This window comes from Pseudophryne corroboree, chromosome 2 (assembly GCF_028390025.1).
Source record: "Pseudophryne corroboree isolate aPseCor3 chromosome 2, aPseCor3.hap2, whole genome shotgun sequence".
In the NCBI taxonomy this organism is placed as follows: Eukaryota; Metazoa; Chordata; class Amphibia; order Anura; family Myobatrachidae; genus Pseudophryne; species Pseudophryne corroboree.
The window spans coordinates 396793297-396807868 of record NC_086445.1 but is presented as its reverse complement, the minus strand read 5'-3'; the positions used below and the strand labels follow the sequence as shown (position 1 = coordinate 396807868).

At 43.7% G+C, this 14572-nt stretch overlaps 1 protein-coding gene across 1 annotated transcript in view; it reads right to left on the bottom strand.

The window, feature by feature from the left end:
- The window catches only part of LOC135022950 (ATP-binding cassette sub-family C member 5-like), a 220705-nt gene that overhangs the window by 138351 nt on the left and 67782 nt on the right, over window positions 1–14572 (bottom strand). The window contains exons 3-5 of the mRNA XM_063953356.1: window positions 4741–4888; window positions 2105–2338; window positions 269–442 (exon numbers count right to left, since the gene is read on the bottom strand). Of these exons, the coding sequence (XP_063809426.1) occupies window positions 269–442; window positions 2105–2338; window positions 4741–4888 (556 nt within the window). The remainder of the gene's footprint in view (window positions 1–268; window positions 443–2104; window positions 2339–4740; window positions 4889–14572) is intronic.

Genomic DNA, 14572 nt, shown 5'->3' with positions numbered 1-14572 from the left:
TCTATATGAAACATAAATTCATTCTGTGTTTAGGCTTTGGTCACATCCCCAAGATATCTCATTATGGTATGTAAGCATCCCAAAATAAGGAAAAATCCACAATACTTCTGGTCCCAAGCGTTGTGGATATGGGTGACTCAACCTGTACTGCTCAACGTCTACATCTCTTATCAAGTACCTCACAAGATAACAATAGGACTACCAAATGAATTATACTTGTTAACTGAAATGTTATATATTTATCTGGCCCATAAGCAAACCCTCTTACCATGAGTGAATAAAACACAATGAATGCAGCAGAACCTATCAGTGCTGTAGGTCCTAGGTAGAACACTGTGTACAGCATTCCCAAGAGAGCAATGAAAGGACCAGCAGCTAGCATACAGCCTATTGAGGCTGCTTCATACAGCCGTTGACCATCACTGGAACACATGTTCACAAGCTGTAAAACACACACATAAGTACATTAACTCAGGTAATCATGTCACAGTTCCTTAGTCATGCTGGATATACAGAAACACAGCAAAATCAAGGTATGCTAAAAGAAAGGTTCACTATGGGGAAAGGATTTGACAGGTCAGTATATTCAATGGCGGGCCAAACCCGACAGGTTTGGCCCATTCCCGACAATGGCAATCCGACTTTCTTTAAAGTCGGATTGACATTGTTGGAAACGGGGCTAAAACCTGTCGGGTTTGGCGCGCTCCTGACAGCCAATGTGTATTACGACAATCCACGTGGTTTCCGACAAGTCAGGAATTCCAGACTTGTTAGAAAAAAATCAGCCGGCATTGAATAGGTTGGAACCCTTCCGACCTAAACCTGTCGGAAAACTGCTGTCTTTCTGACAAGACGGCAGTTTCCGACAGGTATTGAATACACCCCCCTATGTCTACTTGCACTGTGGCACAGTGAATACAAGTCCAAACCTTTGCACATTTTAGTTACATTTTGTGTGATCATTTTTGGTGGTCATTAGAGGAGGAAATTCCCCCTATGAAACAGGAGTGACTGGGTATAATGGGGGGGGGGGGGGGGGGGTTCTAATACTAGTCTTGATTGCTTTTACTAGCATTTTGTCAGGTAAGAGTAAGAGTCATGAAGAAAGGCTATACCTTAAAGAGCTCCCAATGGGTCTAATTCAGAGGTGGATGCAGTGGCGATGTCGGAAGCAGGCAGCCGAAGTATTAAGGGTCTAATTCAGGCTGGATCGCAATTGGCAATCCAACCATAATTTTTGTGTTCGCCCCACAGGCACTGGTCTCGACCCACAGTAATTACGAACGTCTCTGTCTGATTGACTGGCAGAGGCGCTCACGGGCGAGAGGAGGGGGGGGGGGGGCGTGTTGGCGGGGAAATGTGGGCGTGTCAGCGTGAACGGGGAGCAGGTCGTCAGCATTTTTGGGGTGCGCAGCAGCTTCGATCTTAAAAATGGCGGTGGGCCTCCTGCTCTCGCAGGAGACTTCCAAAATTTCTGTGATCACACTGAAATTGCGATTGCGCCACAATTTCAGCGTGATCGCAGTGGGTGGGTGGCGGACAGCATGCTGGGCGGCCCTACCCTGCTATGGGCGGCCCCCAGCATGCAAGTGAAACTATTGCAAAATTTGCATTCTCACTGAATTAGGCCCTAAGTCTGCACATGCATCCAAGTGGCAATGCACAAGCATCTCTATGGTTACTGCTCGGAGATGCAGAGAGAGTGACTTTCAGCGGGCATCCTGCGAGGTAACATGGGGGTGGCTACCCAGACGCGGGCATGTTGCTGATAGCAAATGTGTCTAAAGAACCGCTAACATTGGAGGCAATACTGCACCTGCCTTAGGAATTGTGCAGGTTTCAATGTGTGATTGATGATGCGCCAATGATGAGTCTAAATACACGCCAAGATGAAGTAGCGCTACAGCCAGTGGGCGACATTAGCATAAAGATGCAGGCGTGGCTACGTCCAACAGATGTGGCCACATCTGAATCGTCTCTAATGTGTTATATCATATACTTTGCATACCAATATACCACAGATCATTTCAGAATTCCAAATAAAAACCTAAACACCAAGAGTATATTAGAGAGTCTCTAACTGGCACATTATAGTGAACTTTACCTCTCCAGTTGTAATATCCTTTGATTCTTTGAGTTTCAGGATCTTCTTGAAAGCCAGGCCCAAAACTGCCCCCTTCAGCCGAATTCCTGTTCTGTAGTTCATTGCCCAGCTTAGTGCAAAAGACCAAGACCTGACCAGCTCTGCTGCAAATATGCCAAATGCGAGCAGCAGCCCATAAAGGAGATTAGATTCCACGGCCTCTGAGTACTCCAGCAGTGCACGGATGAAGACTGCCTATAGAGAAACAGAACATATGACTTATCTAGCAAAGGAAACCATTGCAAAATACTTAACACTATTTGTATTTTAATTTTGACATCAACTAACAATCATTACACCTTCTTAATCCATTTGCCTATCCATAATGTCCCACTGTATGTTATATTTACCCTTTAAATATAGTTTTCAACTGCATGCGTAATAATATATCATATGCTATTGTTTATCACACTTGTGGCTCAATCTGCTCTATCATAGGCAGATTGACTTGGAAGCTTCCCAAACTGAAAAAGTTACAATAACTAGTCCCCGTCTGATATCTGTTCAGAGCAGATGCTATTCTGGCTTACTGGCCTGCTACAGAGAACGTCGGTAATAATTTTTTTTTTAACTTGACACCAGTCCTGTATTTTTCATCATTTATCTCTTTCAGGTTGGGCATGACAAATGATAGATCAGAGCAATCAGTGTTAATTGTTACATGTGTCTATGGATGAGGGAGCTAATACAAAGTTTATTTCTCTAATTTGTTATAGCCTTAAGCACCAGTTCTTGAGGGGACTCTTCAGTACATCATTTCAGCTTTTCTATTTACCAAATTGACTCCTTCTTGCATTAAAACCCTTCACAAATCTAAATATCAGATTATAATTAGGAAATTTGGAATTGTCATTTGTGGGCATTGACTTTAAGGGGGCCTAGATATTTCCCACTGAAAATCAGGGTGACAAATATGAACTAGCCCTAGAGCATCAGAATTATTTTTCTTGCACCCCCCAGGCCAAAAGTTTGTTATTGAGAAATTTACAAAAAAAAATATTAAATTAAGTAAATTATGTTTATATGTCATTCTTAGGTTAAAAAATGTGGTGAGGGACAGGATTCACTACTATTTGTCCACATATTTTATAACTGGCAACCACAAGTTCTAGTTTTGCCTATTACAATGACAATAAAAAGTTTGAATTGGTCCTGGACCACCAACCTGAGGCACCCCTGCAAGTGTCCCGCGGCACCCCAGGGTGCCACGGCACACAGTTTGAGAACCCTTGAAGTAGACAATCATTAATAAGAGTTTGCTGTTATAGTCTTGTTATTCAGAACACTAAGCTGCCGATATATTTAGGGGGGAATCCAATTAGCCACAACATTTTTGGATATATATTTTTTCTTTTTTAATTGAGAAAAAAAAATTTCAGGCTATCCAATCCACAAAAGTTTTTTTCTCTCCAAACAATGTTTTTTTTCCGGCCGAAAAAAATAGGATCACCAAAAATGTTGCTGACCTATGTGTTTTTGCGGCCGCAGTTGTGGAAAAAAAGGCTTCTTAATGCAGATCAAAAAATCCCTGATAAGTGCCAGCATTGAGGCTAACTGGATAGCCCAAAGCGAGGTAATTAGCCACGGCTAATAGGATATCCTTAAAGTCTTAAGTGTTTGCCAAGTCTGTCCTAGTAAAGGCTGTAAATCAAAAGTAGTTACCAGGGTATATTAAATAATGATGTCTTTGGCTAACGATCAAGGGTTTGTTAAAGTACGGACTCATTCCTTGAATATCACCTAGGTTCTTGACAGTTTTAATCTGCCACTAGATTAGTTATAAATTAAACTAATCTGTAGCATATTTATTTCAGTTTCAGACTGATTTTACATGTATTTACTGTCATTAATATCACCTACACCCAAAGATTAGCCTCATTCTGGTAAAAGGTCACCACAGGTGCATTTCATTATTACTATAATGTATTTACTGCTCTTTCTTATGAAGAGATAAATTACCTTTAATATGATATAGAAATAAAGAAAATTAGGATTTTATATGAAAGCCTTGTGTAACTTCTCAATTGGAAGCATGAGCATCCCTATATATTATTATTATTATTATTATTATTATTATTACATTGTCAAAATCCTGTAGTCTGTTTTCCCACAATTCATAGTAGAAGGAAAACAGATCATAACAACTTTATAAGTTACACAATTTACATTACAAGCCTTAAAATGTTCTAAAAGTACAGATCTGGTCACTTTTATCAGGTCCATACTCGATTCAGCCACTTATATGGCTGAACGTGTTTGACAGGTTTGGATATTCAGCATTTAGGTGAAAAAACTGGATTATATGGAACACTGTTCATGCAGTCAGCCAATGACTGACAGATTGGATTTTCAAACATATGTTGATACAAGTTGTCTGAGATTTGTCATTTTAGGCCCATGCCTTCAATGATTTGTGACCAAATGGGTCTACAATCTCCAATTTAGTATTTTTAGCCACTACAATATTCACAGACATTTGCCAGTAGACCTTAGTAAATTCCCCTCAGCTTAGGTCAGTGAGGAAGACTGCCTACCTCCGGAATACACAGTAGCACTGAATGCCATAACAAATGTATAGACAGACCTATAAAACTCACAGGGCCAATAAAGTTTGCTACCATGGTGATAATCACAGACAATAAAGCCAGCAGGGATCTTGTCCGACAGAAACGCCATATCACCATTCTCAGAGAAGCTTTCCTCTTCCCACGTTTCTGCAGCTCTGCTTCCCAAAGACGCTGTAATCTGTTTTCATGCAAGGAACAATGTGGAAAACAATATTAAGCAAACAAGCATGCGTATGTGTATCTAAGAGCCGTTATCTATACAGTAAATGCCATTTTATGAATATACATCATTTTTAATGAAACAATGCTGCACTGTTACATACCTACCCATAAATCAGCTGCACAAATGCCATTTATTCGTGATATTTAGCTTTTGACTGACTTTACAGATTAGCTCGTGAATTTGTGGTCCAAGGTGGTGGTGACCACAAGGGTTAAAAAAAAATCAGAGGCACCTCCATGATGAGTATGGGTAACAGAAATGACATCAACCTGAAAAAGTATAGATTTCTTTTTTGCATGTCAAGAATATTTAAAAGGACAAAGGGGCATTCATAGTGGTGTACTCTTTGTGGGTGGATACAGAGCCTTTTTTTCTGCAAAAAGTCTTCTTTTGAGCAAGTTTCATTCTTTGCTTTTACGGGGGACATTATGTAGTCTTCAGTCACATTTTTGTGAAAAAGAACGTTTCTAGGCACAGTCTGATAATTTTTTCCCCTATGTTGTAGTCATTATTACGCTACACTACCATACATGGCCTGCACTCTCTTGACTGCCAACCCCCCCCCCCCCCCCCCTTCCCTTTTCTCCCTCCATGTTTTCCTTTTTGTGAGAACACTCGGGCTGGGTACACACTTGATGATGCGCATAAGGATGCGACATCGTCAGGGCAAACGATATCGGGCATACACAGTGAACGTTATCATTACCGATATCGTCAGTGTCGACATCCACCCATGTCCAGGTGCATGTAGTCTTGTCCAATATCTTCAGATTTCAAGGCTTGAACTAAAGATATTGGACATCGTTAACGACCAGCAGGATCGCGCATCGTTAATGATATAGTGCATACTCACTGGACGAGGTAAATGATATATATCGTCAAATTCACCGGATCGGACGATCTATCGGCTGCCTATCGTTAAGTATGTACCCAGCCTTACTTTGGTACGACATGGTTCCTATTGCTACTTATCCAATATTGTACCAGTTTCATTGTTACATATTTGTGCCTTCTTTCATGCTCTTGACAAAAATGTACACTTATATTATATGATTTACAAATGTCTAATCATCTTTGCAATTGTTTTCTTTTGCAACATTAGAACATCAAAGTTTTACAATAAAAACGCGTTTGAAAAAATAAATACACAAAAGAGACACAGGTAATAAAACAATCCTGATGTCTCCTTACCTTGGCTAATTTAAACAAGAAATGAGACTAAATTGAGCCAAACATTTACATAGAAATGTTTAATTAAAAGAAAGGGATTGTTTTAAATTTGCAATAGGTTGATGTGGCTGATAACGTGGAAGGGCAAAATCACAGCCATCACCTAGCAATGTCTGCCAGCTTCCTTGTACATTGTACTTATAGGGTCTAGGAGCAACTACAATGCTCTCCCCTTCACTGAAATTAGGCATCAATTAAGTCCTGACAATATTTCCTGCTGATCCAGGTGCTGAACCCTGAGTTCCTAAGTCTACACATTGGTGAGGATACAGGATGATTTAGTATTTTATAATCTGGAGTTGAAAACCTGGGGCATTTATGTATCAGTAAGCGTAATGGAGAAAGACAGCTTGCTTTAAGTGAAGACATCTGAAAGTGATTCTAACAAACCTAATATGAATTACTCAGTTTTGTCTGCCACAAAATAAATAATTCTTGCTTTCATAATTATACATAGTTTTCCAGAATAATGTTTCCCTTTTATATATGAAATACTGTACCACAAAGTGATTAAACTATGTTTCTAATTTTACAGCACCATTACAATGCCTTACAATTAATTTAATTATATGTTTTTAAATGACTGTATAGGACAGCAGGTGACTCATCCCTGAAGAGTTTTATTTTTATGAGTGAGGCTCATCCTCCACATTTACCTTAAAACAGAGTGCAGGTGGTCAGAGAAAATTTGGAAGTGCCACACGACACAATTACTTTCGTAAGAAGAACAAAAAATAAATAGGGAAAAATTTGAGATAAACCATTTCTCTAACATCCTAAGTGGATGCTGGGGACTCCGTCAGGACCATGGGGTTTAGCGGTTCCGCAGGAGACAGGGCACAATAATAAAAGCTTTAGGATCAGGTGGTGTGCACTGGCTCCTCCCCCTATGACCCTCCTCCAAGCCTCAGTTAGATTTTTGTGCCCGGCCGAGAAGGGTGCAATCTAGGTGGCTCTCCTGAGCTGCTTAGAATAAAAGTTTAAGTTAGGTTTTTTATTTTCAGTGAGTCCTGCTGGCAACAGGCTCACTGCTACGAGGGACTTAGGGGAGAGAAGTAAACTCACCTGCGTGCAGGATGGATTTGCTTCTTAGGCTACTGGACACCATTAGCTCCAGAGGGAGTCGGAACACAGGTCTCACCCTGGGGTTCGTCCCGGAGCCGTGCCGCCGACCCCCCTTGCAGATGCCGAAGTTGAAGAGGTCCAGAGGTCCAGAAACAGGCGGCAGAAGACTTTCAGTCTTCATAAGGTAGCGCACAGCACTGCAGCTGTGCGCCATTGTTGTCAGCACACTTCATACCAGCGGTCACTGAGGGTGCAGGGCGCTGGGGGGGGCGCCCTGGGCAGCAATGTATTATACCTTTTTTATGGCTAAAATACATCACATATAGCCCTTGAGGCTATATGGATGTATTTAACCCCTGCCAGATCTCACAAACTCCGGGAGAAGAGCCCGCCGTTTTAGGGGGCGGGGCCTATTCTCCTCAGCACACGGCGCCATTTTCCTGCTCAGCTCTGCTGTGAGGAAGGCTCCCAGGCTCTCCCCTGCACTGCACTACAGAAACAGGGTTAAAACAGAGAGGGGGGGCACTTATTTGGCGATATGATTACATATGTGAAAATGCTATAAGGGAAAACACTTGTATAAGGGGTTGTCCCTGTATAATTATAGCGTTTTTGGTGTGTGCTGGCAAACTCTCCCTCTGTCTCCCCAAAGGGCTAGTGGGGTCCTGTCCTCTATCAGAGCATTCCCTGTGTGTGTGCTGTGTGTCGGTACGTGTGTGTCGACATGTAGGAGGACGATGTTGGTGAGGAGGCGGAGCAAATTGCCTGTATTGGTGATGTCACTCTCTAGGGAGTCGACACCGGAATGGATGGCTTATTTAGGAATTACGTGATAATGTCAACACGATGCAAGGTCGGTTGACGACATGAGACGGCCGGCAAACAAATTAGTACCTGTCCAGGCGTCTCAGACACCGTCAGGGGCTTGTAAAAACGCCCATTTACCTCAGTTGGTCGACACAGACACAGACATGGACACTGACTTCAGTGTCGACGGTGAAGAAACAAACGTATTTTCCTTTAGGGCCACACGTTACATGTTAAGGGCAATGAAGGAGGTGTTACATATTTCTGATACTACAAGTACCACAAATAAGGGTATTATGTAGGGTGGGAATAATCTACTTGTAGTTTTTCCTGAATCAGATAAATTAAAGTGTGTGATGATACGTGGGTTTCCTCCGATAGAAAATTATTGGAGGTATACCCTTTCCCGCCAGAAGTGAGGGCGAGTTGGGAAACACACCTTAGGGTGGATAAGGCGCTCACACGCTTATAAAAACAAGTGGCGTTACCGTCTCCAGATACGGCCGCCCTCAAAGAGCCAGCTGATAGGAAGCTGAAAAATATCCTAAAAAGTATATACACACATACTGGTGTTATACTACGACTAGCAATCGCCTCAGCCTGGATGTGCAGCGCTGGGGGGGCTTGGTCGGATTTCCTGACTGAAAATATTGATACCCTTGACAGGAACAATATTTTATTGACTATAGAGCATTTTAAGGATGCATTTCTATATATGCGAGATGCGCAGAGGGATATTTGCATTCTGGCATCAAGAGTAGATGTGATGTCCATATCTGCCAGACGATGTTTATAGACACGACAGTGGTCAGGTGATGCAGATTCCAGACGGCACATGGAAGTATTGCCGTATAAAGGGGCGGTCCATCGGACCTGGTGGCCATGGCAACAGCTGGAAAATCCACTTTTGTTACCCCAAGTCACATCTCAGCAGAAAAGGACACAGTCTTTTCAGTCTCAGTCCTTTCGTACCCATAAAGGCAGGCGGGCAAAAGGCCAGTCATATCTGCCCAGGGTTAGAGGAAAGGGAAGAAGACTGCAGCAGGCAGCCCATTCCCAGGAACAGAAGTCCTCCACAGCTTCTGCCAAGTCCGCAGCATGACGCTGGGGCCATACAAGCGGACTCAGGTGCGGTGGGGGGTCATCTCAAGAGTTTCAGCACGCAGTGGGCTCACTCGCAAGTGGACTCCTGGATCCTACACGTAGTATCCCAGGTGTACATTGGAAATTCGAGACGTCTTCCCCTCACAAGTTCCTGAAGTCTGCTTTACCAACGTCTCCCTCCGACAGGGAGGCAGTATTGGAAAAAAATTCACAGGCTGTATTCCCAGCAGGTGATAATCAAAGTACCCCTCCTACAACAAGGGAAGGGGTATTATTCCACACTATATTGTGGTACTGAAGCCAAACGGCTCGGTGAGATCTAAAAGATTTGAACAATTACATACAAGGGTTCAAATCAAGATGGAGTCACTCAGAGCAGTGATAGCGAACCAGGACGATATGGTGTCACTGGATATCAGGGACGCTTACCTACATGTCCAAAATTTTGCCCTTCTCACCAAGGGTATCTCAGGTTCGTGGTACAGAACTGTCACTATCAGTTCAGACGCTGCCGTTTGGATTGTCCACGGCACCCCGGGTCTTTACCATGGTAATGGCCGAAATGATGATTCTTCCTAAAAGAAATATGGACGCTTTCCTGATAAGTGCAAGGTCCAGAGAACAGTTGGCGGTCGGAGTAGCACTATCTCAAGTAGTTCTACGACAGCACGAGTGGATTCTAAATATTCCAAAATCGCAGCTTTTTCCGACGACACGTCTAATGTTCCTAGGAATGATTCTGGACACAGTCCAGAAAAGGATGTTTTCTCCCGGAGAAGAAGACCAGGGAGTTATCCGAGCTAGTCAGGAACCTCCTAAAACCAGGAAAAGTATCAGTGCATCATTGCACAAGGGTCCTGTGAAAAAGGGTGGTTTCTTACAAAGCGATCCCATTCGGTAGATTTCACGCAAGAACCTTTCAGTGGAATCTGCTGGGAAAATGGTCCGGATCGCATCTTCAGATGCATCAGCGGATAACCCTGTCTCCAAGGACAAGGGTGTTTTCTTCTGCGGTGGCTGCAGAGTGCTCATCTATGAAAGGGCCGCAGATTCGACATTCAGGACTGGGTCCTGGTGACCACGGATGCCAGCCTGAGTGGCTGGGGAGCAGTCACACAAGGAAAAAATTTCCAGGGAGTGTGATCAAGTCTGGAGACTTCTCTCCACATAAATATACTGGAGCTAAGGGCAATTTACAAGGCTCTAAGCTTAGCAAGACCTCTGCTTCAAGGTCAGCCGGTATTGATCCAGTGGGACAACATCACGGCAGTCGCCCACGTAAACAGACAGGGCGGCACATGAAGCAGGAGGGAAATGGCAGAAACTGCAAGGATTCTTCGCTGGGCGAAAAATCATGTGATAACACTCTCAGCAGTGTTAATTCCGGGAGTGGAAAACTGGGAAGCAAACTTCCTCAGCAGGCATAACCTCCACCCGGGAGAGTGGGGACTTCAGCGGGAAGTCTTCCACATGATTGTAAACCGTTGGGAAAAACCAAAGGTGGACATGATGGCGTCCCGCCTGAACAAAAAACTAGACAAATATTGCGCCAGGTCAAGGGACCCTCAGGCAATAGCGGTGGACGCTCTGGTAACACTGTGGGTGTACCAGTCAGGGTATGTGTTCCCTCCTATGCATCTCATACCAAAAGTACTGAGAATCATAAGAAGGAGATGAGTAAGAACGATACTCGTGGTTCCGGATGGGTCAAGAAGGACTTGGTACCCGGAACTTCAAGAGATGCTCACGGAAGAACCGTGGCCTCTACCTTTAAGAAAGGACCTGCTCCAGCAGGGGCCTTGTCTGTTCCAAGACTTACCGCGGCTGCGTTTGACGGCATGGCAGTTGAACGCCGGATCCTGAAAGGGCATTCCAGATGAAGTCATCCCTACCCTGGTCGAAGCCAGGAAGGATGTAACCGCAAAACATTTTCACCGCATTTGGCGAAAATATGTTGCGTGGTGTGAGGCCAAGAAGGTCCCTACAGAGGAATTCCAACTGGGTCGTTTCCTACATTTCCTGAAAACAGGACTGTCTATGGGCCTAAAATTAGGGTCCATTAAGGTTCAAATTTCGACCCTGTCAAATTTCTTCCAGAAAGAACTGGCTTCAGTGCCTGAAGTTCAGACGTTTGTAAAAGGGGTACTGCATATACAGCCTCCTTTTGTGCCCCCAGTGGCACCTTGGGATCTCAATGTTGTTTTGAGTTTCCTAAAGTCACATTGGTTTGATCCACTCACCACTGTGGAATTAAAATATTTCACATGGAAGGTGAAGATTCTATTAGCCCTGGCTTCAGCCAGGCGTGTGTCAGAATGGGCGGCTTTATCATATAAAAGCCCTTACTTAATTTTTCATTCTGACAGGGCAGAATTGAGGACTCGTCCTCAATTTCTCCTTAAGGTGTTTTCTGTTTTTCACATGAACCAACCTATTGTGGTACCTGCGGCTACTAGGGACTTGGAGGACTCCAAGTTACTTGACGTTGTCAGGGCCCTGAAAATATATGTTTCCAGGACGACTGGAGTCAGAAAATCTGACTCGCTGTTTAGCCTGTATGCACCCAACAAGATGGGTGTTCCTGCTTCTAAGCAGACGATTGCTCGCTGGATTTGTAGTACAATTCAGCTTGCACATTCTGTGGCAGGCTTGCCACAGCCAAAATCAGTAAAAGCCCATTCCACAAGGAAGTGGGCTCATCTTGGGCGGCTGCCCGAGGGGTCTCGGCTTTACAACTTTGCCGAGCTGCTACTTGGTCAGGGGCACACCCTGACTGAGGAGGACCTGGAGTTCTCTCATTCGGTGCTGCAGAGTCATCCGCACTCTCCCGCCCGTTTGGGAGCTTTGGTATAATCCCCATGGTCCTGACGGAGTCCCCAGCATCCACTTAGGACGTTAGAGAAAATAAGAATTTACTTACCGATAATTCTATTTCTCGTAGTCCGTAGTGGATGCTGGGCGCCCATCCCAAGTGCGGATTGTCTGCAATACTTGTACATAGTTATTGTTACAAAAATCGGGTTATTCTTGTTGTGAGCCATCTTTACAGAGGCTCCTTCGTTGTTATCATACTGTTAACTGGGTTCAGATCACAGGTTGTACGGTGTGATTGGTGTGGCTGGTATGAGTCTTACCCGGGATTCAATATCCTTCCTTATTATGCACGCTCGTCCGGGCACAGTATCCTAACTGAGGCTTGGAGGAGGGTCATAGGGGGAGGAGCCAGTGCACACCACCTGATCCTAAAGCTTTTATTATTGTGCCCTGTCTCCTGCGGAACCGCTAAACCCCATGGTCCTGACGGAGTCCCCAGCATCCACTACGGACTACGAGAAATAGAATTATCGGTAAGTAAATTCTTATTATCTCCCCCACATAATTTTTTTTTTCCTGTTTATCAAAGATGGACTACTGCCAAAGCAAGAATAATAAAGTACTTCCTTGTAGTGAGTACAAAAAAGTCACAGACAATGATGTAACAGCCAAGCTCAACACTTCTAGTCAGAGTACATTCAGTTCCAGTTTCAGAATACAAGAATACTAAGGAAGGGGAATGCCTCCTTTCAGTGTAGAGGGCAGCCTCAGAGCTTGCACCAACAAATGAAGTACAGTAGCCTCACATTGTGGATAGATGTTTGTACCAGCTCGTCTGGAAAAACTACTAGTGGCAATGTGAAGTTAGAACCAATATTCACTTGGGACTCCTAAAAGGAGGTAATGTATGGATACCTATATACGACAGGCCTCAGTCTAGCGTCACTAGGCAGAGACAAGGGACAGGACAAGATGATAATGGAAATGGAATATGGAACATAACCAGGGACAGGCCAATGCATGAACAATAATACAGGATCCTAAGGTAAAAAGCCAATAGCAGTCTGAATCAAGAAATGTCACCAGTTTCCATCAGCTATGATCCCCTTGGGAACTCAACATTTTCCTGTCACTACAGAGGCATTATAGGCCTGGAGCATGCTGAGTGTACTATTTTGACAGCAAAATGACAACATCTATTGGTAAGGCAGCCCTGTAGTGCTGACATCTGTGACACCTGTGAAGTAGAGGCAATTGGGGGCCTTACATCATAGACTTACATCATAGGCTAAGAAGCCGGCTATAGTATATTAACCTCCAACAGAATAACATTGTAGACTCCAGGACAGATTCACTGATACAGCATAAATATAAAAACATACTAACATAAAGCTGACTCCACCATGGTTGCGTAACGCGTTGCTGGCATTAGGGATCTCGGCGGTCAGTATCCTGACACCAGGATAGCATAGCGGGCTTGCTGCGGTCGCCACAGGTACTATTCCCACTCTATGGGTGTCATGGACACCCACGAGTGGGAATAGTCTCTGCCGGTCGGCTTGCCGACTGTCGGGATAGTGAGTGAGCGGGATGTAGTGGAAGGTAACGTGACCTGCGGTCTCCTGACCGCCGGTCACATAACTACATCCCTCTCTGTAATACTGTAATAACTATCTTTCCAGATTTGTCTGCTGGCAGCATCTATCTCAACCATCATCATTGAGGCCTGCAACTATCCAATACCCCTGGGGTTTCCTAGTAAAATTGATCATTCAGAAAACAAAAACAACTACTATAATCTAATCAGCAGAAGCCAGAATTAAAATACTTAAGGAATGAGAATCCCTGCTGAAATGGAAGTACAGAATTCTATGTCAACTCTCTGCAAAGAATGGACAAGTGTAGCAAAGAAATACTAATACAGTACTGTATGTCCAAAGATTCTGTCAAAATTGTTGTTGATCCTTTTCTTTCAGGGACTGAACTTCGATCCTACTAACAATTTTATTCCCACAAAGTTGTATGTAAACAAAATATGTGCTTTGTGTCGCAATTTGGATGCTTTATTACAAGTGTTAATGTTTAACCAGCTAGATATTTGTAGGTATATGTTACACACCCAGTGACTGATTCTGAGGTGGGAGCAAAGCAAAAAAAAAAAACTAGCAACTTTGCATCAAGACAAACTATTTCAAGAGGTGCAATTACATTTATTATTTTTGTATGTAGGGTAAGTAATGGCCACTTTTGCATGTAGCCTACAAATGTTGGACAAGTTTATTTCTACACTGCGATTTATATATATGCTAGAAAACACACCACTCAGATCTAAATCTCCCTGCACGCTTTACATCTGCCCCACCGACAGTGCAGTATGGTTTTGCCAAGGTGCAAAGTTTCTTGCTGCTTTTCCTTTTCCTGCAAATCAGATTCAGGACCCTAAGGTCATAAAGCCTAATGGCCCCTACACATTTGCCAATTTGCCGGCAAGGTGCCCCACGGCCGATATGGCCGCTGGAAGACCCGGCGGCGAGGGGGGAGGGGGTGTGTGACAGGGGCTATAGCCCTGCATGCTAATATGGACGATATTGTCCATATTGGCTTGCAGGCATAAACAAG